The following is a 27,083-nucleotide window of genomic DNA, read 5'->3' on the forward strand; positions in this document are numbered from 1 at the left end:
TCTAATGATTTCAGTTAAAGTGACATAAGATAGCAAATGAACCCTAGTTAGCAATCAGCTATGTTTTAGTGATATGGTACTTAACCTGTGCTAAGTTAAATAGTTCCTTACCTTTTCTGTGGATCAAAATACATTTCTTTTTAGTATGATTTTAGTGTGATTTTTATTAATTGCCTGTGTCTTTTGGCTTCTTTCTGTTTCTAATAGAATGTCTTATATCAGCTGTTTCCACAGGTTTGATAATGTGTGTGTTATATACCATGAAAAGTAAACATCTCTGAGAGGGTGGTTTACCTTTTAAAACATAATAACATAATTGATTTTGTGATTTTTTGGGGGAATGCCATTCATTTTTGTTTTTGTAAAGTTTATGCTTGAGTCTAACGTTCCATTCACAGTAAAGTTTGATATTGAATTACAATTGTAATAATGTCTGGAATGTTCATTTTTGTACTTTTGGAACATGTCAATGGAAATACTTTTACTAAATTTCACCCAATATACGGTGTCTCTCAGATGCACCCCCCCCCCCCCCCCCCCCCGAAAAAAAAATAAAATAAAAAATAAAAATAAACTATGCTTCAAGTGAGTTTGAGCCTTGCCCTTGTCATATTGTCCTTTCGCTTATCTTTGTGCTCTCCCCTATCTTTGAAGTTGTAGACAAGCGTGTGATCCAACCCACGCTAAGTGCGGCATGAGGAGCAGGGTCCCTTTGTTTAGCATCGTTTACGTCTTACGCAACCACACGTAGCGGAAACACGTGGGTAAATAGGAAGTCCCTTGCATTGCGCGGGTCCGACTGCATTGCTCCGAAATGGCGGGTAAGTTGCACGTAAAATAAAACACCTTTGATCTCGGGCAATGTAAAGTCCGTAGCACTTGTCACTGGCACGGTACGGAAATGTTGCATTTTCTACAATGGCCAGGGTGTGTTTGCGATCAGTTCCAGAGTGTTCAGCGATGTGTTAGTGTTATGACGACAGGTGGCTAGCTCGCTAACGTCAGGTAGCTAGCAATGTAGGGCTTTCCAATGTAAAAATATAAATGCGTTGACAATGCTAGTCAGTAGTGTTTTATTTCTCTGTATGTATGTTTGCCGTCAGGTCGCTAATTTGACTTGGCACGTTTGCTATATGTAAAACCGAAGCGCTCTCATTTTGCTAGTTGGTCTACCTGGTTAGCTAGGCTGCTATCTCACGTTAATTTGCTTGCTAGCTAACGTTAGCCTGCTATCAGAGATCACCAACGCTGCTATGTTTTGCATTCAAAAGCAATGATTCAGTTGTAGCTAATTAAAGGCCACAACTTCTCGTCAAGGATATGGAGCTAACTAACTAGACTGTCAGGTGAAAAGGTACAAATATTTACTGTACACTAGACTGTCTAAGGAGGTAGCTAACTATAGCAAGCTAGCTAATTCTGTCATTGCTGTGTCACTTAGCAGCTAGCTAGCTCGCAAGTTCGTTAACACCAGTTAACGGTCTTCACCTCCGCATGTCATGAAGAAACTGTTATTTGTGTTTTGTTTTATACAGTCATTGGCAAACCTGGATTTAAACTGTTTGAAACTGACAACACTCTTTTTTTATGTGTTGTCCTCTAGGAATGAATGCAATGGAGAAGAAATTGGCGGAATACAAATGTGACACCAATGAAGCGATATGTCTGAAGCTAGGTGAGCTCAGGACGACTACCTGAATATGTCGCTCTTGCATTTTTGGTGTTTTATTTGCACCATGTCACAAACCACTGTAATTAAAGACGTTATTTGCAATAACGTTTGTGTGTAACGAGCTCCATTATTGCAGAAGTATTGTAGCTCTCAACGGAATTCCTGTGATTGATCGAGGTCGGGTTTATATTGGGGAAAGCTTTTCTTTATGGTCCCAGTTCAGAGCCAGTGTGGAGCAGTTTACTACCTCTTGGATAAGTTCCGGTAATCGATTACTTCTGCCTTTCCACAGTGCGCTTCCCTGAAGACATAGAGGACGACAGCACAACATTCCATCCAGAGTACACTCACCAACTCTATGGTGATGAGTAAGTGCGGTGTAAAAAAGGGCCATAATATTAGTTTTGATTTACTGTAAAAGACAAAAGATGACTAAATTTAAATGCATTCCACTGTGCATTTTACGGTTGTGAAGAGGCCTTCACAAAGTGGCTTACACCTGCAGTCAGGTGTATAAAATCATATGGAGTACTACCCATTTGTTGGGTGGTGTTATCCATTTCATTAGCTGTGTCTGGTTTATGCTTTTAAGTAAGCTGACTAAATCTCTGCTTTATCTGGCATACTATAAATTTCCATTCTTGTGAGGGAAATATTGCTCTTTTGGTCAGTCAATATTTTACCTGGTATGGAGTGACCTTTGTTGACTTCCTCTACATTGGCATTTTCCATTTCCCTCCAGATATGTAGCAGATGCTATCATCCAGAGCAATACAAAGAGTGCACCTTATAAAGTGGCACGAAGAACATTGCATACAGGACATAGCTGACCATGTGCACCAGTACATGTATCAGCTACTAACTCAGTGCAGTGACAGCTAGTTCAAGCATGTCTAAGTGCATTCGATACTTTGTCAGACTTATGTGTACATAGATCTTCCTGAGAACAGTCAGAAGCTCGTTAAACTACAAAAGCAACACAGTCTTTGTTCTTAAATGTGAAGCTTAGAGATGGGCTTTTTTGCCATTATGCACTGTCACTTCATGAATTTGTAGTCGTATTCAGTACTGTACATTAGAAGTAGAGTATTTAAATGTATGTCTTTGAGTTAATGTTGGAAATGTTTTAGAAGCAGTGATGCTGATATTATGCCCTCCCAATATAAATGAATGGATTTGATGCGGTTTTTTTTTTTTCCACTTGAGCAGCAGGAACTGCCTCTGGAGAGATACAGAGCTCTCTGTTTTTGCGAAATGCTAAATGTGGGCTGTTGCCATGGCTACACATGTGGGTGGAGCCTGGTGGTGTAATCATCTAGTGGATGTGAGCCAGCTGAGGGAGCCATGCCAGGCCCTGTTCAACAGAGTTCTTATTCGGGGGTTATGGTGGCTATTGAGGTTTCCTGTGAAATATTCAGTGCTTTAAACATGAGACTGAAATATTACACCTCTTGAGACAGCAACATGAAATTATGCAACAGACGTTCAATATGTACACCTAAATCACAAAGCAGGGTATTGTAGCAGTCTGTTTTGTTTTGTTTTATTTCAACTGGGATATGATAATCACACTTGACACTTGAGTTCATATGTGTGTGTGTGTGTGTGTATGCCAACACAAATTTTGAGCAAATATTTAATTTCAGAGGGGATTTATTGAATGACCAAAAAGCATGCAACAGGATACAGTTTAGTCTTTTTACTGTATTTTCCCCAGTTTGCGTGTAGTGCTTTGTCATTGGTTTTTGGTTTTTTGTTTTTTTTTAGTGAAGTGGCGTTTGGATACAAGGGCCTACAGATTCAGCTGTACTACAGCGCTGGAAACCTCGCCACCCTCTTCAAAGTCAAATACGCAGCAAAGGTCACCGAAAAGTTTGACTGTGTGGAGGTAACGTGAGTGCCCTCCCATTACAGTTTCCTAATGTTTAAAAGAAACGGCACCAGCACACCAATCACGCTCCACAGTCGTGGTGGTTTATTGTGCGGGACAAACAGCGTGTTTTCCTTACTGAGAAGAGCAGTGAGGTTTAACCTCTTGTTTGCATTGTACACCAGGATTACAACAGCGTGGGGCGTGGAGTGACCGGCTGGTCATGTCCGTGCAGCAGGTGTCCGAAGCCAGGTGTTGCCTTGAGGGAGGGAGGAAGTCGCAGGCTGTTGAGATTTGAGGATTTTTTTTTTTTTTTTGATAAAAATGTTGTACTTTCCTGTTTGGCCAAGCTCAGCAATGTAGATCAAGACAGTGTGAAAAGGTAAATTCAGTGGTTCAAAAGGACATGAGTGTTTCTAGGACTGATGGCCGAGCAGGAAGCGTGACACGATGGAGCTGTTAGAAGGAAAAGGAACCTTTATTCACAGGTCCTGTCAGGCGGGGTGGGAGTGGCGGGCTCTTTCGGTCAGGTGACAGGCAGGCTCTCTGCACGGAAAGATTGCTGTCAGTCAACCTGATGACAGCACTTCATTTTACCAGTCAGGGGAAAAATAATACGGTCACTAGTCAAATCGGTCACAGAGTGCTCTGCGGTGCATTCCGTGCACAGTGCGAGATCATTTCGGTGAAAATGCGGCACTGAATATTCGTGAAGGACACCATAAGAACCCTGTGTAAAATGACCAGCATGTATTTATGTTTCTAATTTTCCTGTATAAAAATGTAAGTAGATGCATCTGTGTAGATAGAGATATACAAAAGATATAGGATAATGATCTATTTAGAGTGAAGTCATAAATTACACAGAGAGAACTTTCAGCCATTTTTCAGGGAAGAGAAAAGCAGGGTTTGATGTGTGAATATTTGGTCTTGGCAGTGCTGTGACATTCAAATATTGTATCAATTAGTTAAAATGCACCATTTAATTAAAGGACCATTTAATAAATTCTGCTCTTAAGATGAATTAAATAATAACTTTCAGAATAAAATTTGGCTGGCAAAATTTCCAGCAGGTCACCTTTTACTGTCACTTAGTTTTTAAATCTTTAAATTAATTTTATTTAATTTAAATGCCAAAAAATAAATAACAAAAAAATAAATCTGCCAGAAACTGCTAATTGGCAGCAAGAAAGAGCATTGGGCCTGGCCTGGTTTGTGGAATAGTGAGAGAAGCTCTGATTTGCTGCCTGAAGGCCTGGATCAGCCTCGCCTTCAGGGACTGAACAACAGCGGAGGTGTGATGGATTGAATTGAGTTGAATTGAACATACTTTATTAATCTTTCCCCGAAGGGGAGAGTCATTTCGTCATCTGCCACGGGCAAACCGTTACATAGACATCCAGATACAATACAGGACCACCCCAGACGTAGGACAACGATGTCATGGCCTCCAAATGTAAAGTGCATAGGGCAGCACAGTGGCTCCATTACAATCTGATAACCTCATGTTCCTCCGGGCTAAATCCTGCCCCCCCCCCCCCCCGCTAAGTTAAGGGCTGTGTGAGCTTCAGGTGAAGACTCCGTGGAGGAGTCTGCAGGGAACAAATGCACTGTATATCTGACAGCTGCTCTGTCCACACAAGCAGGCCTGGCGTCTCTGCTGGTCAGTAATTATTGGTCCTGGGGATAAAAGTGCTCTTTGGCTGTAAGAGTGCTTTAAGGTTGTCACTTTTCCACTTGCACGACACTAAAGCTGCTGGTCTCTGTCCACGTGAACAGTCATGACTGCCCTCTGATCATTTTGTTGGTTATTATAGTTGTGAAAAGATCATATAGAAGGATCACAGCCATCAAAATAAAACTGCAAATAATTTATTTCTCTTAATATTCACTGTACAAAATTTAAATAAGGCAAAGGAAATTTTTACTATAGGTTTGCTGGCATTTTTGGATCATTGGTCAATGACCGTATGAATACCTCTGTATTTGAAATACAGTGCAATTTGCATCCTTTAAGTTGTGATGCGGTATCACACCTTGAATGGTAAAACCTATGGGATGGACTTGGGTGGCCATATAGTCCTAATTTATAAACTGGAATTTAGGTAAATGTGCAACTGTTGCAACTGGTATGTTGCAGTATTGAATCTCAGGTCAGGTAATGCTGTTGTACCCCTAGTGAACTAAATTATTTTTGGAAAATGTCCAACTTCAAAATGCGCAACGTACAAAATAAGCTTTGTTTGTTAGTCTGTTAAATAAATAAAGGTGTATAATGCAATGTAATACAAACCCTAAATGATAATTTTTTGGTAGACACTCTTGGCTAACATTGAAGAGGTTGCCAGGTTGTGGGGATGTTTGGGAGACATGTGCCACGTGCTCTGACATGCTTTTTAGAATGACCTTTCTCAGCGAGGGTAAAATCCAGTCCTAACCCGCACCGGCGGTATCAGAGCCCCGTCTTCATCAGTGTTAATTCCGATAAGTGGACCCTGCTGTCCGCAGGACGCGTGGGGGGGGATTAAAGAGGAAGGTCGCTGATTGGCTGAGCGTGGAGAGTCGTCCCCTCTCCTGCCTGCCCCTGCCGGCGGTGCAGCTGGGCAGGGGGTTGCGAGGGCAGGCAGCCGCGGGACAGAGTTCAGCCTGCAGCTGCTGCTGCCTCCACCGCTGTGGCAGACCCCCGGTCAGGGATCACCCTCACCCCACAGCGGCCAGATCTTTTAATCACGGAGCTCCCTTCTGGGGTCTGGGCTTTTGTGTCCACTAGCTGTGTCACACAGGAGGCAGGGAGAATAAAGGCAAAACAGATTTAATGTAATCTCCTACCAAAGCGTGAATGTATTGGAAATATCATACTTCCATTTACAGTTAAAGACGTATTTTACATATTCACGTTTTCAGCATTTAAAAACTAATTCATGGATGGAGGCTTTACTTTGTATGAGGCTGGGGAAAAATGCAGTTTAATTTAAAAAGAAATTTTGCTTATTCTCATCATTAATAAAGATCTTGCCAATGAACAGATACATTTCAACCACAATGCAGTCCTTGTCAGATTATTAATAAACCAGATGCTTGTCCTTTTCAATATTTCAAAAGAGACCTATCATATCAAGGTCAGCCCGTGACTGAATTTAGCAGCAGTTCTCTTCTCAGCCTGTTGGGTCAATTTGTAAGTGGCACGCGGGCAAGAACATGGACAGTCTCTCTTGTTAGAAACCCCCCCCCGCCTTTACGCTCCTTGTTCCACAGAAATGCAGTTGAACAATTACAATGCTGAAGTGGCATTCGGCTGCAGGTGCATTACTTACAGTTGGGTATTAGGTGATGTCTGAAAGGGGAGGAATTAGCGGCTTGTTGTATTAGCCTTTTGTAGTGCATTTTGCTCGGGCCTTCTTAATTTCCCTGTTTTGAATGCGGAGCGGCAAGGGTCCTGGTGAAGAACTAATGGCCATCAGGCATTGAAACGGTGTGAAAAGGGCTGCTTAGCAAGTTAATACAAAGTGTTCTTGTGCCAGCCCTTGTGGAAACGGATACAATACAAACATTACAGCCGAACTAACCACGCATTCTCCTGTGTAAAAATCCCTGGGTGGGGGGGGGATCCTTCATTGTCCCCCTGACTCTTTGAAAAACAGGGGCAAGTTCATTTGATTCAATCCGCTGGCAAGGATTAGAGAGGGGGGGGGGGGGGGCTCGCATTGATGCACTGGAGTTTGTTAAATCGAGATCAATTCATTAAATTTTATTGCCTGGCGAGAGGGAGAAATGCATTATTGTCGGGGGGGACTTCATCAAATATTCATGGCTTAAGATAAGTAGTAAATGTATTCAATTAAGTGGCCTTTCACCATGGGATAGGAGAGGTGGGGATCTCGGTTCTGCTCAGCTGTCCTAATTGCCTAATGGTTTTCCCTTTTTTTCCGCGGCACAAAAATATGTATTCTTTCCGTTAAATTCCACGTGCCCTCTGTCAATCAGGGCTAAAGTATACCCTAATGACAGAACAATGGAGGCTTATTTTGTTTTTGTCTCCTCGCTGATTACATGTAAGGGAGTAAAAAAAAAAAAAAAAACATTGTTTATGGGAAAAAATTGGACTTGTCCTTCTGTCGTTTTAGGTGATTATCTGATTACGGCTAATCTTGGTTTTTTGTGCTTTCAAAAATGTATATAGCCTCAGTCTGGGGTCTGCTGGCATGGTGTTTTCAATATTGTTGGGCTCATTTTTTCTGCATAAATTTCTGAATACATGGAAGTAAAGATGCAAGGCCCAATCGTTTTATGGCTGGACTGCTGGACACAGTGTGATATAGATGATCTCATCATTTGTCTGTGGCGATATCTATGTTGTGTCTTGATTTGTTATTAAGATTAAATTATTCTATAATATCACATTATTATTACCAAATTATTATTGATTACTTAGGTGCCCAGGAGGAGGTATTAATTTTAGTGTTGGAATGGTTTGCTGTACACATTGATTACAGACATGTGCGCAAAGACGCCTCTCACTCCCTCATAGTAAGGCTGTTCGGTAGTGCAGTGGGGTGCGGACGCGCTAAGCCTTACCGACTCTCTGACACCCGTGTGGGGTTCTCCCGTCAGCCCGACGACGTGGAGGGGAAGATTCGGGAGGTGGTGCCCGCCGGGTTCTGCTGCAACACCGACGACTTCATCACGCTGCTGGAGAAGGAGGCCAACTTCAAGCCCTTCGGCACCCTGCTGCACACGTACACGGTCCACAACGAGGAGGAAGGAGAGGACATCCCCTATCAGATCTACAAGGCAAGCGGCCTCTCTGCTCTCCCACCGACGCCAGAGCTGTGGCTGACGTGCCTGTTGCAGATTACATTTACTCTCGCTTCTTTAATTAAGGGGCCTAAATTTGTAAGGGTGGGACGTGTCTGAACCGGGGATTGTGTTGTAGAATGCAGTCCTCAGAGGAAAGTTTCAATCTGAGTAATAAATTGCAAAAATGTTTGATACACACACACACATAATTATTATACGGTATACAGTATTTTCACCTGTTCCTGGGTGTGGATTTCTCCAGCCCTGTGCTATGCAGTGTGCCCATACAGTCTGCAGGAAACGGTGATTATTCTGTGCCCCTGTCCTTACGCCCCCCCCCCCCCCCCTTACCCCCCAGGCGGACATGTCCAGTCCTGGGTTTCGGGAGTACCACGAGCGCCTCCAGACCTTCCTGCTGTGGTTCATCGAGACGGCCAGCTTCATCGACGTGGACGACGACCGGTGGGACTTCTTCCTCATGTGAGTGTCCTTCACGAGCTGCTGCCCCCCCCCACCCCCCACCCCAGCCGGTCCCCCCCCCAGCAGTCCTCTTTGTGAGCCCTGCGGCCAATTACCCGCCTGCTTTAATTACATTTCTTCCCCCCAGACAGAGGGGCATTGTCCATCTGGCAAGAGTGTCCTTTGTGCAGGGTCCTACTCTATCCGTTTCCCCCCCCAAAGCTGAATTGAACGCTGTTGTCTTTTCAAACACCGAATGAAGGCTTAAACAGTAAAAAGAGCCTCTGTCAGTGTTTTCTTTTGCATGTCACATGTTCGTCCCGACAATGGGGGAAAATGGACTGAAGTGATTTAAAGTGGCTGGGTAAACCGACCCCCCCCCCATCCGCCATCCCCCAAACATACACCCCCCCCCCCCCCCCTCTAAATTGCAGAGCACCAATTAAATGCATTATAGACTAAGGCAGTAGCAGGTGTACCAACACGCCCCCCCCCCCCCCCATCCCGGCATGCTGACACTGAGAAGTGAGCCGGAGAATGGACAGAGCCAAAATGGAGGCCGTGGGGGGGGGGGGCATGGCTCCAGTTGACCCGCCTGCCTTTGTGTTTTTTTTATCTGCAGATTCGAGAAGTACAATAAGGATGGAGAGACCCTCTTCGCCACTGTGGGCTACATGACTGTTTATAATTACTACGTGTACCCAGACAAAACCCGACCACGTGTAAGGTAATTGCCGGAGGGAGCACGTGCCTTCCCTTTCTCTCAGAGCCACGAATAAAAAGAAAATTACACAGCTCTCTCCCTCTTTCCGCTGACCCAAATTACCAGCCTGCGCGTCCAACCGACCAGCCCTTGCTTTGAGATCGCGAGGGAGCCAAAATAATGCAAAATCTTTCAAAGAGCCTAATGGATGACCGGCCAGGTGAATCTTTCATGTGCTGCAGTGATGGACATGACATAATACTCCCTCATTGTGGCGGCTGTGATCATATTAACGAGCCAGACGTCCCCCACGATGCTAATTAAACAGTTCTGTGTTCACACTGAAAAGAAAGGAAAGGTAATTCATATTTTGCTATTTGCAGATTTTTTTAGAAAGTGTTACCTACGCTAGTAAGTAGGTTCAGCAGCTGAATTATTTAAAATGATGACCACTGCTTTTTGTTTTCATGGGACACAGACACTCTGTGCTTTGTCTGCTGCTTTGACCACATGGATTTTTAATTCTTAAACAACTTCCAGTTTAATGCTTGCTGAAATAAACCCTTACGTGAGAATCCAAAAATGCAACACTTATCTAAGTTCCTTCCTCACACTTAATGAAATAGCTCATTGCAGCTGAACTGAACAGGAACAATCTTTTAAACACAGTCAAAATATTAGCAAAACCATATGGGAAAACTGCTCCAAACCTATTCACGGCGTCTTTTCTGATTTGCTTTAACCCTCACGTTTGTTTAATACTTGGGAGCTGCAGCAAGTTTAAATGACAAAAAAGATGTAACTGAGGCAAATTAATGGACACCTGTGTCTGTCTGTCAGAAAAGGTTGGTAACACTGTTGTTGCGTGTTTTTTGTGTGCCCCACACACCCACACACACACACACACACACACACACACATGCAGCCAGATGCTGATCCTGCCCCCGTTCCAAGGAGAAGGTCATGGGGCCCAGCTGCTGGAGGCGGTCCACAGGTTCTACTGCACCTCCCCGCTGGTCCAGGACATCACAGGTGAGTGCATGAGACCCTGCACTTCCTGTGACCACTTCCTGCTCCGCAGACAGGCAGCCCAGCAGACACTGCCAAACGATGCATTCAGGAGAGTACAATCTGAAATGTGCTTTATTTTTTTAAATACCGCCCAGTACATGCTCACAGCACAACAGGAAACTGTTTTAAGAAATGCTTCCTGTTGTTTCTCTGCTGCAAGCTAGCCTGAAAGTGGCAGGCCCAGCAATCGTGCCTGGAATTTGAGTATTTGTAATTTGTATGCTTTCAGCAGGCCCAGAAGTCTGTGTCTGCACCTAACGCAGTTAGCTATAGCATTCGTAGGAAGTTCCCTTAATTTAGATGAGGAGGTGTCGGGGGCACTGAATTGCCCTGGAGGGAGGTCATGTGCCCCGGAATCAAGCCCCCCCCCCCCCACCTTTTTTCTTTTTCTTTTTCTATTTTTGAGAAAAAGAAAAAACCTGCCTCCTCAGCCACGGGACCTGGGATCAGGCCGGATGCAGGGGAATTGCGAGTTGTTTGAGCAGAAATGTGCTCGCCACATGCGACCACAATCAAACTGGAACAACAGCATAATTATTTTCCTCACTCAGAGCTCAGTGTATCTGAGATTAGCCCTCACTGACACCAGAACACTGCACTGTTTCAGGGTGTCAGAGATTTGCATATTCAGGAACAATTTTAATTATGTTTGAAAAACATCATCTTCAAGGCTTTTTTTGTTCATTTTACATGCATCTTTTTTTCAGTAAAAGCCTTGAGAGATTAATTCCACTTTATGCAACCATATTTTCCTCCAAACATTTTATCACCATCTGTAACCTCAAAATTTAGTATACACTGTATCTACTAAATGCAGTTGAGATTTATGACACTTTAAATGTGAGATCTTAACTTTCTTAGGGGTGTCCTACTGGGTTATAACCTGGACTGAAAACAATATGTCAAGTCTACAAAGAATTTACAACTTCAGCCTTCAGCCTCCATGTGTATTTTTAATCTGAAGTAATGATTTTTTTGTATTATTGTTTTCTGTTTTTGGTGTTAGCGGAGGACCCCTCAGAGAACTATGTGAAGCTGAGAGACTTCGTCCTGGTCAAGCTGTGCCAGTCTCTGCCCTCCTTCTCCACAGACCAGCTGTCCCAGGGCTTCAGTGAGGAGATGGCCACAGAGGCCCGCGAGAAGTTAAAAATAAACAAGGTAAATGAGATCAGCACACGTGCCCATTCATCAACGCCATAAACATCGTGACTACTACGACCTGCTAGTTGTAGTCCAGGCGGCCTGTGTTTACCTGTGTGGATGAGCTAAGACAGGCTCTGAGGGAGTGCAGAACTGACAGGCCTTCTGGAAAGGGTTACCGTTGGCTCAGTATACCAGTATACCACTCAATTTACGAACTCGTTATGCTAACAGTATCCTCTAAGGTTCCCTTAGGATCATTCATTGAAGTACCATTCATTGCCTACTACAGAATGTTTGATACTACCGATGCCAAATGGTGAATACCTTTAGTCTTGGTCAAAAAAAGGAGAGCAATATAGACCAAAATAAGCTGTCAAAATCGACCAAACTGTGATTGATGGTGGCAGTACATAGGTATTATGAACTCTTGTGTGACCAAATGATTTCGTTTGGATGGTTAGCGGGCTAACCAACAATATTTTTTTTTCCTTCTACAGCTACAGTGCAAAACAGTTTATAGATGCAGCCATGCTGTGGATCCCTGTGAATCTGAATTTTTCAGTGATTTCACATCCAAATTCCAAAGAGAGGGAGTTGCTGAATTGTTTTAAGGTTCTGGTGTGTTTGCTTTGTGAAATCTATAATGTCCTCTTTTGCACCATGCCTCTGGTACATTGATTGCTTGAAGATTGTTGCCTAAAAATAGAATTATGCAGTTACAAACGCTTTGGAGCTGTGGTGAGAAGTCCTGACCCATCAAAAGCCGTAACTGCCTTCACAGCTGGATACCGTTTTATCCCGATTGCTGAAACTTATATTGAATTAAAAAAAAAAACAACACACAGAATTGTCAGGCCAGTTTTTAGGAGTAAATAGACATTATTTCCTTACTGTCACAGCATTGCATTTTTGCTAATTACACTTTGACAGTTTAAGACCAAACGGTTCTTAGTCTGCTTTTCAAAAATAGAATGATGATGGGATGTTGAACAGCGTTCGTGTTTTGCGTTCAGATTTGAATAAGAAGGGCATCTTCTTTTACACAGAGCCTGAAAATGGACGGAGTCAGACAATGATGCCTGAAAGCTGTGGCATTTTGCGTTATTGACCGCATTTTGCCGCTCGGGGAAAAAAACAGCGGCAACGATTTAGTTTTTGGCAGCTGACGCGAGGCCAACATCCATTTAGAAGCAAAAAGGGCAGGGTCCGCATCGCACCCCTGTCAGAAAGCGGGCCTTTGTGTGACATCTCTTTGTGCCGTTTAATGCACTATTTAGCAGCTGTAATCACGCCGCTGGTTCGTAGGTGATTATCACAGCCTGGTGCCTGCGGCACACGGAGCCGTAATGGCTGCCGTTTCCCCCCCCTTCCCCTGCTCCGTAATACCACACGAGCCGCGTCGCTCCGCTGAGCGGTTTCATCAGACCCTCCAGCCCCACAGACCCACATATCAAACTGGCTGTAATCAACGTGGCAAGACCCTGCCCAGCTGCTTCACGGGAGAGCTGACCGCGGATCAGAGCAGAGCTTTTTGGAAGGTGCCCCGTAACCCATGGATTCTCTGTTTTCTCTCTCTCTCTCTCCCCGCCCCCCGCCCGCCAATCAGAAACACGCCAGGCGAGTGTACGAAATCCTGCGTCTGAGGGCGACGGACATGAGCGACGAGGAGAAGGCGCGGGCGTACCGTCTGGAGATCAAACGCAGGCTCTTCGGCCCCTACAAGGTACGGTACCCCCGCACCCCCTCCCGAGCGTCCCCCACCCGAGCGTCCCCCACCCGATCGTCCCCCACCCGATCGTCCCCCACCCGATCGTCCCCCACCCGATCGTCCCCCACCCGATCGTCTCCCACCCGATCGTCTCCCACCCGAGCGTCCCCCACCCGAGCGTCCCCCACCCGAGCGTCCCCCACCCGAGCGTCCCCCACCCGAGCGTCCCCCACCCGAGCGTCCCCCACCCGAGCGTCCCCCACCCGATCGTCTCCCACCCGATCGTCTCCCACCCGATCGTCCCCCACCCGAGCGTCCCCCACCCGATCACTGCAACTGAGCAGCCCCCACCCGATCGTCCCCCACCTGAGGGCCCCCACCTGATCGTCCCCTGCAACTGAGCGGCCCTATCTGAGCGCTGCACCCGCCCTTTTCCCTTGTGAAGCACGTCTCTCCCTGCCTCCCAGAAATCTCCACATGAATGACCGCATGAATTGTAATCGCAGTTCGGGGTCTGAGGGATCTGATTTGAGTGCTGGGCTGCGTTAGGCTGTGGACGGTCAGGTGAGGCCTATGGAGCATTAACTTGTAGACAATTCCAGTGACAGACAGGTTACAGGTGAAGACAAATACAGGTGAAAGACGTAACGCATAATGAATTCATGTGATGGATCCTCATTCTGATTCACCTGGGTGGCAGAATTTCTTAAACTGTGTATTGTTACTTGTTGTTGAGATTAGAAATTGGACAAGTGGGTCTGAAGAACAGCAGGCTGTACAGAGGTCCCCGTGTCCCCAGGTTAGAAAACAGCACATCCGTAGAGTTGCCTCAAAGTAAGGTATCCTGTACATGCTGCTGGACCATGCAGGATGCAGGGGATGTTTATGTGACCAAAGGGGAGGAGCTGCGATCAGTCTGTGAGGGCCAACAGAACAGAGCTCACGTAAGACAGGTCAGGACTTCCCTGGACATCCAGTGTGTCCCAACCCAAACCACACCGCCACCCCCGCCCCTGCCCCCGCCCCCGCTCCCGCCCCCGCCCGCACCCCCGCCCCCGCCCCCGCCAGGTTTGCAATAATAATATGAATGTCCTGTCTGAACACAGCTAATGCATTGTGGGTAGCAGGAAGGGCACTCGTATCCCAGCATCCTCTGCTGTCAGTCACAGATAAATACCGGTATGTGATTTCCGCCACCGCGGTAGACCAAGAGTAGATCAGACAAACCGTGACGGGGGTCATGAGGATTCATTTCCTCACATGCACCCTTTGCTGCCATTTTTAACATCTCCTGCGTGCAGCTGGTATCAGCAGAGGCTGTTAATTGCGGCCAGTTCTGCCTGCTGCACCGTGTAGCGCGTACCGTGGACTGAAACTAATGACAAAAAAAACAATTTCTCTCTAGCAGCGTGGAGGATTGCGAAGTGAGGTATTTATTACGAGCGGGGTGACATGGCGCGGCGGGCGGGTGGCCATGGTGGAGCGCACGGTGCACACACGCGCTCCCAGGCTCCCCCGCCGCCCCGTCGCCCAGCCTGGATTTGCATCTCATTCAGCCCGGTAATTTCCCCCCGAAAAGGCGCGCCGCTAACAACGCATTTCCACATGCTCTCACATTTACAGACCCGGCGAGGGGAGCGGGCGCTTAGCGGCCGTAGGAAGCTTCATTCGGGGATTAATACGGTTCCTCTGAGGTTTCGTTAAAAGTAGACGGGGCGCGTCTGAGACTCGCCGGCGCGGGGAGCCGTTTACGAGCGTCCCCGGATGACTCTACCTGCGGTTTTTCCATCGGGCTGTTAAATTCCTCAATGGCTTACAAAAGCCGCACTGCAGAAGAAAGATGTCTTACCTGGCCTTTTGGGAGGTTACATAGTTACTCTGAGTTGAATACCTTACTTGGTGGACTCTTGCAGCCGACTTTGATTCTTGGCCATCAGTTGTTGTACCTCCATTAGTGTTTGTCAGATTTGGTTTGATGTAGACAAGTGTCCATATCTGCATATAAACCACATGTATTGCATTTATCATACTGCTCACAAGTTCAGGCCTGCATACAGCGAATGTTAAAGAATTAAGCTCCAACATCCGTTGCCAAGGGAACCGCAGCATGTCACCCGGACGCCACCCGGTAGAGGCTCCATCTGCAGACGGTGGTGTAACCACACTTCACAAAATAATAATAATAATAAAAAAAAGCGAGGGAGCGGAGAAAGGGAGGAAGAATTCCTTGGAAGAGAGCGGGAAAAGGGGGAGCTCTGGAGACCAGATGGTGCAGGAACCGGAGGCCACAGTTACACAGCAGAGCCTGTGTGGCGTTTGAGACCCCCCCAGCGCTGAGTGTGTATGTTTGCCTCTGTAAGGTTCTCCGTTACATGCAGAGCAGGGAATCCTGCCGCACTGCCAGGGCCTTTCAGCACGTCTCGGCACGCAGCGTCCCTCGGCTTGCTTTTCCACCGCTCACGCCGGCGGGTGGTATTTACAGCCGTAATGCAGTGCAGCTTGCTGACTGTACGAGGCGGCGTATGGAATTTAAACTGCGTGGCCTGCGTGGTTGTGGTTGCTCAACAACGGTGACACGACCTCCCGAGTGGCCTGGTCGGGTCGAGCGTTCATTCGGAGTGCAGGCTGAGCCCTACAGCTCAAACCAGGGTTCGAGGCTGAGCTGCAGTGATCAGGAGTCCATATTGAAGAACACAGGTGACTTTGTTCTGCCGGGGTAGGGTGGGATTTCGTCACCAGTAGAGACGCATCTGTCCTCCAATCACCGTTCGTTTCTCTTAATGTAAGACAAGTGGCAATTCCAAAAGGGTGGAAAATGGCCAAAATTGCAAGGAATTTTTAATTCAGTACTTTTCCATTAGCGTCCTTATTTTAGGTTTTAACAGCAATCCTATTATGTATTCTTAAGTGTGTGAGTTTTTCTATCTCTGTTTAAGATGTATGTTAAAGTTTGCCTTTAGCATTATAGAGAAAATTAATGGTGAAATTAGCACCCTGACACGTTAGTGGCCGGAGACACTTCCCTTTGCCCTGGGCTGTTAGAAGCAATATACACTTGTGGCAAAGCACTAATTCCCTGTCTGTTGTTGGCATGTTTTGTGATTTTGTGCATACAGAAAAACCAGAGGGAGCTGACCAAGATGATGAAGTGTCTCAGACCCGAGGAGCTAGTCTCTCACATCAATCAGATGGACACCCAGGTGCAGCACGAGGAGCTGGAGAAGAGCTACCAGGAGCTGGTGGGAGAGTACAGACGAGTCATCGAGAGGCTGGCCCGGGCCTGATCGCACCCGCGTCCCCGCCCCTTCTCAGCAACAACACCCCCCCTTGGCTCCACCCCCCTCCCCTCCCTTCCTCTCCCCTCCCCTCCCAATGTTGTTTATACACATGTACAGTAGATGGTCTGCCCGGTGGAGCTGAGGACAGCCCAGTCTGTCTCCCGCGGGTGATGTCACCACGGGTGATGTCACCGCGTATGAGGGTTTGTAATCTGAATTCGCTCGCAGGCCATTGTCACCGGTGAGACGAGCGTCACCTGTTTTGGGGCAGAGTGAGGCCCCCCTCCTCCCCCACGCGTGGATCCGGCAGTTGTTCTTTTCTTACGCTGTGAATTTCCATGCTCAAGCTTTTCCTGAAAACATCTTGGTTTTGAAGCACTTCATAGAAAAATAAAAAAAAAACCTTTTTTGTACATTGCAAAAAAACAACAACTGGATGTTCTCTTATTTGACTTGTCTTGACATTCCTTTACCAATGTGTAATTTTCTGACTGGAACTGCGATTTAAAATCAGTTAGAGAAGCTTGTGTGTTTGTTTGGAAGGTCTTGATTTGGCGTGCTGGTCTGGCATTCTGTTAACACATTTAGTTGTTTTAACCGTGTTCAGCTTGGAAGCCATCCCTCAGTGATTCTGTGCACGAGCTAATTACCCTGACAGTAATTAAAAAATCTATTTTTATAGCTGTGGCTCATTAGGTTTCAGTGCTTTGCTCCTTCTCTCCCAGTCCTTTCCATCATCAGCCTTGCGGTCCTCCAGACCTTAAGGACGGGAATTGCTGAACGAGGAGACAATTACTGTTAATTGTGCAGGGTTCCTTTCCGCGGGGAGGAGACCAATCATCGGTTTCCGAGGCGAGGGCATGGGAGATGTGCTGCGGATTGACACCAGGGGCGCCAGCCCTCGCGTTCAGAGGCGCGGTTCGAGGGGGGCTTGACTGGACGAACAATCGGACCAGCTGCTGTTTGACGTTTTTATTGGCGGTGGATTCGCACTCTTGCTTCAGCCCGGAGTTTTAAAAACAGGCATGTAGATCAGAAGCCTACACTCACAAAACATCTGCAGTCAGCGTTCTTTAGTTAATATTTGAATTCACGATTCAAACGTCTCATACTTGAAGTTGTGTTCCTTCACCGATTGACAGTATCGGTGTTCATTTGGCAAAGGTCTGAAATTTGATTATAAATGGAAGTTTAAGGGAAAGGAAAATAATAAAATGTTAAATATAACACGGTATGCCCATAGTGTAAACCTAAAGAATGTCTTGCGTTCAGGGAAAAATGCGATCCCTGTTTCACTGACGTGTTACAAATTCCTGAAATAAGAGGCTGTACTGCTCTATACACACGCATACAAACATATACAGATTATGTGTTTTGACTCCTTATTTCATCGTACGGGGACAATAATATTCTTATGAAATCATTCGATCCATGTATGTATACACATGTGTGTGTTTGTTTATTAAACCGAAGCAAAACTATAGTAAATGCACGCATGCAGTTAATGTAAGTCTTTGTGTAAACGCTACATACTCAGTATAGCGACTGTACCTGACCGCTCAGCCTGGCTATTTACAGGTGTGGACGTTTTCTACCTACGACGTGTTGTTATAATCAGAATATGTCGAAATTACAGCAGAGCGAAAGGATGCCAGAGCTACTGCTGCAGCCCGAAATGATGGTGTCACGTGGTTAATTTTTTACGAACAATATGGCGGCGCCCTGTGCCGTAATGCGTGCGGTAAGAAGAGGTAAGGTGGGCTTGATTTCAGTACGTTTGGTCCAAGATGTAGCTAGAGTCGTGTGGCGAGAACATTGCATATATGGTTGGCTTAACAGAACAATAGCATCGACCAAAACACCTGACTTGATCGACGCTGGTAGCCCCCTTTGCAGGCTAGCTAGCTAGCCAGTTAGCCACCTAGGAACAGCTAACTAAAACAAATTTCAGGTGTAACTCTGCAGTTCATTGTGAGGATACAGTATTTAAGCCTTGCTTAACTCATTATAAAGTTATATATGGTGGTTTCAGAAACAACTCAAGACTGCTTACGTAGCTGCAACACCCTTACGTTCAACTTCACGGAATGTAAACAAACTAAAGAAAAGCAAATATGCGACGCCCCGTCTCGCCGCCTCTGAAGCACCATCTGCATCAACCGGTTGCACAAGTAGAGAATTCCTAATTTGCCGCGGTGGAGCAAAATACAGGGCTGTGCTGTGCTCTACGGGTGAATGTCAGCTTGTTTCGCGCGTTCAACAGCACAAATAAATAGTACCATGAAATATTACAGGTATTTGGAGACCATGAATTAAGTTTGCTGCAACAGTGGCCCGTTGGAGTAGGGGAACTAAAAGTTGTGTATACTTAACGGCTCTGATTTAATCAGACTGTCAACATTTGTGTGTTAAACTATTGCAAATTCGTTTCCACATAATTAGTTGTCAGAGGCGGGTTGCGAAAACGATTGGCATTCAAGCGTGCAATTCCTCGGTAGTTAGCTCTATCCCGAGCTCTCGGTTTGCAGAAATGGAAAACGTTTTAAAAATATACAAATCGAAAAATAGTTATCAGATGTCAACATGATGTTATGCACATAACAGTCCAAAGACCTTGTTGTGACAATCTTTTTTAAGCAAAAGGGATTGTTTTAGGCTGTACACCAAAACCTGTACTTAACCTTCAGTGGAGCATCATTGTTTCCAAGGGGCCGCTTGGACTGCGACCCAGCTCGCATCATATATAAACAGACCACTTTTTGTCTTTTTTTTTATTATTCAGATTTTTTGGCAATGTATGATATTTGGATTAGTCTGTGGAAAACACTTCGTTCCTTCGAGCATTCCTTGGCGGTCGCCTTCGCGTTTTAACACTGTGCAGATGTTTCCAGAATGACAATCTGTTCACGCACGGCGACTCAGTGGCCTGTTCACGCTTTCCAGACATCTGGATCTTACACCATCCGCCACATCGTGATTCAGAAAACACATTTGTCTTTGCACGGTCGACAGGACAGTTCTCCAACAGCATTCGGCCGCCTTCGTTCTCTTCTGCACAATAAATGTCTCCCACACGTCTGCAGTAGTAGGCTATTATCAGTATTGGAAGGGATACGGCCAGTCATTTTCAGTTTTCTCAGCTGTAAGGTGTGTTGTGTGTTTTATCTAGTCGAACGTCAATTAGAATTGTGCCTTGCACAAGACACTCTGTATGTGCAAGTATTTGAAATAAAATAAGTAAAAAAAAAAACAAAAAACATGTTAAACATCTTAAAGTCATTGTCAGACGAAACTGTGCGCCTTCCTAATTCTGAATTATGTGTTGTGAATTTGCTTTTGTTTGAGCATTCTTTTTTGAAAGAATTTAATACTTTTTTAAATTAATTTTGACTATATTTAAAAAAAATTTCTTAACCTCAAACTATCTGTAGAATTTGAATATAACATTCTGCATAAGTATAAATCTGCATAAAAGAGGACTAAATCTTTCTTGCAGACTTGCCCCTCTGGATAAATCTTTGTCATTTCTTGAGCATTTTTGTATTGTTAAATTACTGTCCTCAATCTAAATGCAATTTTTGTCATGCAGGGTGCAATCTAAAAACAGTTGGGGACATTTTGGGTTTGTGCTTGCATTAGGTGGCAGCACCCAGCATTGAACTGGTCATTCGCGGGATGGCTAAGGTAGGGAACCCTATATTTGACTTAATATTAGAAAGATTAAGATCAGTTATGAATGAAAAGCTTTGTTCATGAATTAGCAAATATGCTTTGTCTGGCAGCATTCTGGAATGCATATAGTTCTCCAGGCCAGCCAATGAAGAGTGGGAATGTTGAATATTTCACTAGTTTTGTCTGTTCACATTGTAAAGTAAAAAAAATGCTGTACTCTATATTGCCAGCCATTGGACTCACTCAGTTTCAGTCATATGTTGGTGTTGATATTAAGGGAGTTTGAAGGCATGATCATACGGAATCTGACTGAATATTTCATTTGTGTTTTAAACTATATATAACATACGCATATCTGTTAGCATAGTGTCAGTTCAGTAATACTCTGCATGTTTAAACTACAAGAAGGAACCCTTGATGCATTAAGCAGTGCTACAGGGGACCTCCACGTCAGATACATCTATCTCCAGATTTGTCCACATTATACTGGGTGTTTAACATAACTGGCATTAATGTATTCCTCACCAGCTACAGCACATAGATGATTTTGAAACCAGGTGTGGAAGCTGGACATGGATGGATTTTCCTTTACTCAAGCCCAGCACTATGGGGTGCTTAGGGTTGCTTTGCACCCCCAGTTGCCTCCCTGTGTCCCGATATCTACATAGTATTTATGACTTTTTGTGCACCCCTGTGGATTGCAGTTGCACCCCTCTGTATTTTCTCCTGGCGCCGAGCCTGCCTTTACTGCTGAAAATGCAGAGTTAAGGCACGGTCTCATAAATTTACATCTTAAGTAGCGCTGCAAAGAGAGCCAGTGTCTGGAGGCAGCAGGCGAAGACGGAAGTAAGGCAGAAGTTGGTCCTCTCATTTCTGTGAAATGGTCTTTGGTTTCTGTCGGGATGGAGCCAAGTCAGAAGCCACATGTGCTGGGGGGGGAGGAGGAGAAGCAGGGAAAGCCTAGGAATTATGGGAAGCACGTGCTGCTTGTGGAGAATGATTGCTCACGAAACAAAAAGAGATAACCAAGCAGTTTAAAATGAAATCTGATTGGGGGGGCAACTGCAGATAAAACAGGATGACCAAGCAGTTTAAAAAAAAAAAAAAACTGATCACACACGACAGTAGAAGTGGGCGACCCAGCAGGTTTTTAAAAGCGGTAAAAGGATGACCTGGACCTGGTCTGAAAACTTAATTTGAGAGACTTGGAAGACGCTGAGTGCTCTAGATGTATGCATTAATTCAGTTTCAGACGTCGCATCGAGTCAAATCAATTTATGGCCGTGATTCTTTGTGGGCTCCCTCTTGTGGCTCATGTAACTCCTCTGATTGCTGCGGATGTTAAGTGTGAAGCTAATGAGAAGTGCTAAGCCTTTCAATTTAAAACCTCTTTGGCGTTGCATAGCCCACTCAGACAGATCATTTTAATAACCAGCTCTGTAGATATTGTTACACATTTCAGTAATAAAAAAAAAACACAAGGTCTTGAGGTTAATTTCCATTTTCTCGCCTCTCCAAATGTAAGAAGAGGTGGCTCGATATACCCTACTCTTTCAGTTTCAGATCAGTTTAATTTATTTGTGCTGCTGTGGCTGACATAGAGCTTGGGACAACATTATAGGCTTGAGTGTTAGCCCAAGGGAGAGGTAAAGATGCTCTCCTTCAAATTGTAAATATAAAACTCCATTTTAACTCATCATAGAAGATGGTCCTGTATTCTGGAATATATTCTGATACAAGAAGCCCTGTATACTGTTTCACTGTGATGAAACCATTTATATTACACTGCGTGGGAGTACCTGGATATCGTTTTTGCATTGTGATTAGCAAATAAGGGGACACTTCTGTAAATGATTTTAAAATACACTTTACAATAAAATACTATACAAGGCAAAGTATGCTGCAGAGAGGCAAGTGAAATTTGAGTTTCATTCCATGAGTCATGTGTAGTGCATATTCAGAGATCCTATGCTGCATTGTAACAATAAGATGTACGTATAGAACATATATAAGCGTCGCCATATGTATTATATGCTTTACACTCTGTCTGTGTTACTTGCTCAGTTTCTTTACTGGTGTTCCTAGATCCTTTAGTAGGGATTTCTTTGAGGTGTATCTCAGTTTATACTGGTTAACCTTCATCATGTAATGTAATCAGTTTCTAAACAAGAAAATAAATCTAGCTAAGCAATTGGTCAGAGCTAGTTACCATTAAAAACTTATGTGACAGGTGAAGTATGTTAACATTGTGGTGTAATTCCAGTTGGAGAATGGGGTCTGCAAGTATTACCTGAGGTTATGAATACATAGCCATGCGTTTTTTATTTTAAATAAAGCCTTGTGTTTTTTTTCAGCAATGCAGCCCCTTCCTAGAGCACTACATTTACCCTTCAGATGAGAATCACAATCTTGTAGCAGAATCTTTGCTGTCGTGGCTGTGCTTTGAGCTGCTGAAGTCAGTAACCGACAGCCTGTGTATGTGGGGAGAACACGGGCGGAGAACGGCGCATCGGTGCCGAGGCTAAACAGCCATGGATCTCGCGTTAGTGGACGCCAAGCGCTTCACCCAGGCCTATTCTCTCTAATAGCGTAACAAGCCGAGCCAGCGACTCCCACCGTTTGAAATACTAGCTTTACCAACCGACGCACGGCCCAGACGGGCCCTGCTGGAAGCAAGCTCCGGTCACTTGCGGTCCGTTCCCTCCTTCGTGTAAAGTAAAGATGCCAGGGAAAATGTTGTAACCTACAGGCTAACGCGGAAACTGTGTGTTAATACGATAGTCGTTTGTTTTGGTACGTTTGGTATGTGATTTTTTTCTTTTTCAGCGAGGGTTAAACAGACTTCTAACAACATCCACGTTGGAAAATAACCGTATTTAGAAAAAATCCCCCCCGCGCGCGTAAAACCGAAAGATTGCACAACGCTGCAGGTTACAATAGCGCCGCAGTCGCTCACGCATTCAGACCCGGAGAATCGAAATCGCGGATGGATGGAGGATAGGAGGATAGGAAGGAGGATGTCAGGGGCTCGTATAGCGGCGGTCCCCGGCTATCACGGCCCGAATCCGCAGCAGTTCCCTTTTGTGTGCCACTCGCACGGGGAAGAAACGGCCTGTCCATCATGTCATGTCAGGGACCATCGGAGTCAGACGCTGAATTACAGGGATTTGGCACTTCACTCTCGCGCGCCTCGTTTTTCAGGCCGGCGGTTTGCAGCTGAAGTGTTATTTTTTCATCACTCTACATCTGGTTGAAGTGTATTCAGTTCTCGCCTGGCCCCATGTTTTTCCCCCCTCTCCTCCTCTTTGGATGTGACAGCAAATGTGTCACTGTTTCGAGCGGTGTTTATTACGGCTCTGAAAGTATCACGATGCAACAGCGCACCAACAACAACTGATTATTGGTTGTTAAGCCTTTTATTAGTTGAAAGGAACCGTGCGTGTGTTTGTGTGTGCGTGTCTGTGCCTGTGTTCGTGTGAGCGTGTATGTGCACTGTGCAGGAAGGATGGCCACGACAGTAGCTTTACTCTGGATGTCAGTCTCAGGTTACACCTGTTGGCACGCTCCTCACCTGATCCGGTTACCTCGTGGCGCCTGTACCCTCCCGGGCTCGGACGAGCTGGCGGTTTGGACCCGGGCCCAGGCCGCTCAGGGGGAACCGGAGAACTTGATCGTTGAGGAATCCCACCGTTTCGCTTCCCAGATTCCCAGGGGAGTGAATGGGAGCCGTGTTTACCCCACCCCCCCACCCTCCCTGTCGGTCCTTATCTCGTTCCCAGCCCTTTGTGCTCCCGCGGTCATCCATGTATCCCCGAGTTCTCCCCCGGCCCCCTCGCTGTCAGCCAGCGCAGCCTTTCAGCTTCTCTCGTAATTTCGGCCTCTTTTAGATAATGTTTGACGCTGCTGACAGGTAGAGCCAAACATTGTGAAAGAAGCTCGGGTTTGACATCTTTTAATTGACCGCACCGCTGAGGGACTGACTGGCTGGCTGACTGCGGGTCTCAGAGGGAGGGAGATCTTACAGCTGATAGGAGGATATGCTTGAGTACACGGCATGGTGAAGGTCCCAGGCATTCAGGGATTGAGTTAACCTCAGACCATGTTACCCTGCTCTGTGAACGCCTGCCCATCTTATCCACTTCTCAGGCATTTACGTGTGACACCTGTGCGTTTGCCTGGATCAGCGTTTCTCAAACCTCTCCTGGAGTACCACTTGTCCTGCATGTTTTGGATCTCTCCCTGCTCCAACACAGCTGATTCAAATGATCAGTTTGTTGTTAGGCAGCTTCAGGAGTTCATAACGAGTTGATCATTTGAATCAGCTGTGTTGGAGCAGGGAGAGATCTAAAACATGCAGGAAAAGTGGTTTGAGAAACGCTGGCCTAGATCACATGCAGTCTGACAACATGAACACAATTTTATACACACACATATTATATATATAGAGAGAGAGAGACAGAGAGACTGAGTTTTGCTCCAGCATGATAATGTAATGAGCAGCCATACCTCTTTCCTGCCTGATGGCTGAAGCTAAGCACTTTTTGGCTTGGTATACTCATGGTAGACTGAAAACCAGGTTGTTGCTGGAAGCAGTGTTAGTGGGCCAGCAGGGGGCAGTCTTCCCTCTGGGCCTTAAAGGAGATCAGTATCCTAGTGCATTGATGGGGACACTGTGCTGTAGGAGATGCTGTCTTTCAGATGATGATGTTAAACCATAGTCCTGACTCTCTGTGGTCGTTAAAGTTCCCCTGGCACTTATTGCAGAGTAGGGGGCTTCCCTAGTGTCCTGGGTAAATATTCAGTCAGTCCCAGTTTAGTGTGGTTATGTAATAATCCCCAGGTTACACAAACAAGCTGAGCTTCTTATCTGATGCTGGCAGGTAGTTTGAACAGGTGAATTTTAGTGTTAAACTAGTTGCTCTTAATTGCATTAAATTTGGGATCGAAAAACCTAAATGATGGAGAAAGTTTACAATAAATGGATAACCCGAAACTTCTTGTAACCCGTAACTGGACTTCTTTTATGAGAATTTCATGCGCTGGATTAGTAGCTGGCAGCTGTGAGTGTTGGGTTTAGTTGGCATGATTGGCAGTGATTGAGCATTTCCAGTAACCCGCTTGTTATTTTGTGTCATAAATGATGTATGTTGGGTGTGCTGGAAATGTAAACAAGCCTTTTCCTGTGTCACAACTGCACAAGCGTCCGGATTCAGGCTCTAAGGAGGGCTTTGTCTCGCCTCGGCAGAACAGGCAGGTAAAATTTTTCAGCCTTCTTGTCTCTTTCGTCCACTGGGCTCGTTTATTACTGCTTTCAGTCCGTTTTAAAGTCTGGGTCTTAAGGATAGGCGTTTGAACCTGGGGCTGCATTCAGCCTTCCTTCACTGTTAGCGTGGGTCTCCTCACCACGTGACATGGTTACCGCACACAGGAAAGATGGAGTGGAAGCACCAGGGAACTAAATTTGTAGCTACACGAGAGGAGTTTCCTGGACAGAAGATGATTCATCAAGAGCTACTCCGGTCCAGCCATCCAGGGACCAGGCATCAATCTTTTAAATGAGCCATGTGGTGGAGGTAGAGAGGCATGCACTCGCTCTGTGGTGTTCTCTAATTAACGCTGAAACAGTGTGCTGTGATTTGTACGGGATCATCTGGGGCCCCTGGTGGAAGCATGTGACCCGGGAGTGGGCGGAGTCAGACAGATAGCATTGGGGCGTGAGGCGGGAAGGCACAGTAATTGCATTAGGCTCTGGATGTGCACAGAGGCATGGTGGCCTGTTTGTATTGACGCAGTTCAGCAGGTTTGGCATACTCACCCTAGTGGTATTTAAAGTGCTCCTTGCATGTTTGAAATGTCAGTCAGATGAAAAACCAATGCTATGACTTTACAAGCTGCAAAGTGCGTCAAACTGGAGCATGAAAATGCAGGAGCCAACAGACAGACTAAAACTAAACTTTTGGAGGCTGAAACTCAGTGCTCAAGTGTGCTTGGTGTTAACCCCTGATAGCAAGTAATTATATCACCAGCGTATCTAAGGATGTATCAAATTCAGCTTGAAGTATGCCGTGAAAGACTCCCTGAGCCTGTAAATGGAATCCACGAACCACGTTAGCAGGCTTTTACGAGCTTTCACCAAGCTGCTCTGAGTGGGGAGCATGCTCGCCACCATGCACTTGGGACACCCAAACACACACTATTCGTGGATTTAATTTGTTGCCTTTGGTGTTGCACTTAAGAGCAGGTCACCCGCTGGGCACTTCCTTAAGCACACACATAAGCACGCTCATAGGTTCTCATAAAAAAAGTCTAATTATTCATGGCATGTTAACTGCGGTCCACTTTGGAAAGAGGGCTGCTTTTTTCTGTAGTTTAAACGGCTATCTCCAGAGACAGGTCACTAAGTAAAAGTGTAGTGTGTCTGAATGACCTATGAAACCTACTCTATTCCACAGCACACAGAAGGTGGTGCTCCTGCTTGCTGTAATGCTTTTTTTTTTTTTTTTGCACAGCTCGAGTTTTGAGCGCCAGTTGTGACCACAAGATGCTGTTATGATATTGGGTTTGGCCAGGAGGCGGCATAGCTGCGGCCTATAATAATCTCTTTATGCAAAAACCAATCTGCTGATTGACACAGGGGCTTTGTGGGAGCTGTTTTTTTTTTTTTTTTTGCACGCAGAGGTGACCGCGATGTCCTCTTACCCATAATGCAC

The 27,083-nt window shown here is 45.5% G+C and overlaps 2 protein-coding genes across 2 annotated transcripts in view; both read left to right on the forward strand.

Moving 5' to 3' along the window:
* The first annotated feature begins 753 nt into the window (after positions 1-753).
* On the forward strand, positions 754-17,067 carry hat1 (histone acetyltransferase 1). The gene is made up of 11 exons (XM_036545323.1): positions 754-821; positions 1,604-1,675; positions 1,965-2,040; positions 3,440-3,560; positions 8,154-8,333; positions 8,698-8,819; positions 9,421-9,525; positions 10,427-10,533; positions 11,579-11,730; positions 13,322-13,438; positions 16,540-17,067. Exons 1-11 carry the CDS (start codon positions 815-817, stop codon positions 16,705-16,707), a joined length of 1,227 nt encoding a protein of 408 aa, XP_036401216.1. The 5' UTR covers positions 754-814; the 3' UTR covers positions 16,708-17,067.
* A 1,351-nt stretch (positions 17,068-18,418) lies between these two features.
* Positions 18,419-27,083, forward strand: part of metap1d (methionyl aminopeptidase type 1D (mitochondrial)) — a 32,206-nt gene continuing 23,541 nt past the window's right edge. Inside the window, exon 1 of the mRNA XM_036544910.1 lies at positions 18,419-18,452. Within this exon, the coding sequence (XP_036400803.1) occupies positions 18,434-18,452 (19 nt within the window). The 5' untranslated portion in view covers positions 18,419-18,433. The remainder of the gene's footprint in view (positions 18,453-27,083) is intronic.

Source organism: Megalops cyprinoides, chromosome 14 (genome assembly GCF_013368585.1).
Source record: "Megalops cyprinoides isolate fMegCyp1 chromosome 14, fMegCyp1.pri, whole genome shotgun sequence".
NCBI classification, from domain to species: Eukaryota; Metazoa; Chordata; class Actinopteri; order Elopiformes; family Megalopidae; genus Megalops; species Megalops cyprinoides.

Excerpts from the sequence above, each read along its gene's own strand:
- hat1 (XM_036545323.1), top strand. Across the intron at positions 1,676-1,964 it reads AGCGATATGTCTGAAGCTAG|TGCGCTTCCCTGAAGACATA; the intron begins GTGAGCTCAGGA and ends GCCTTTCCACAG. Across the intron at positions 2,041-3,439 it reads CACCAACTCTATGGTGATGA|TGAAGTGGCGTTTGGATACA; the intron begins GTAAGTGCGGTG and ends GTTTTTTTTTAG.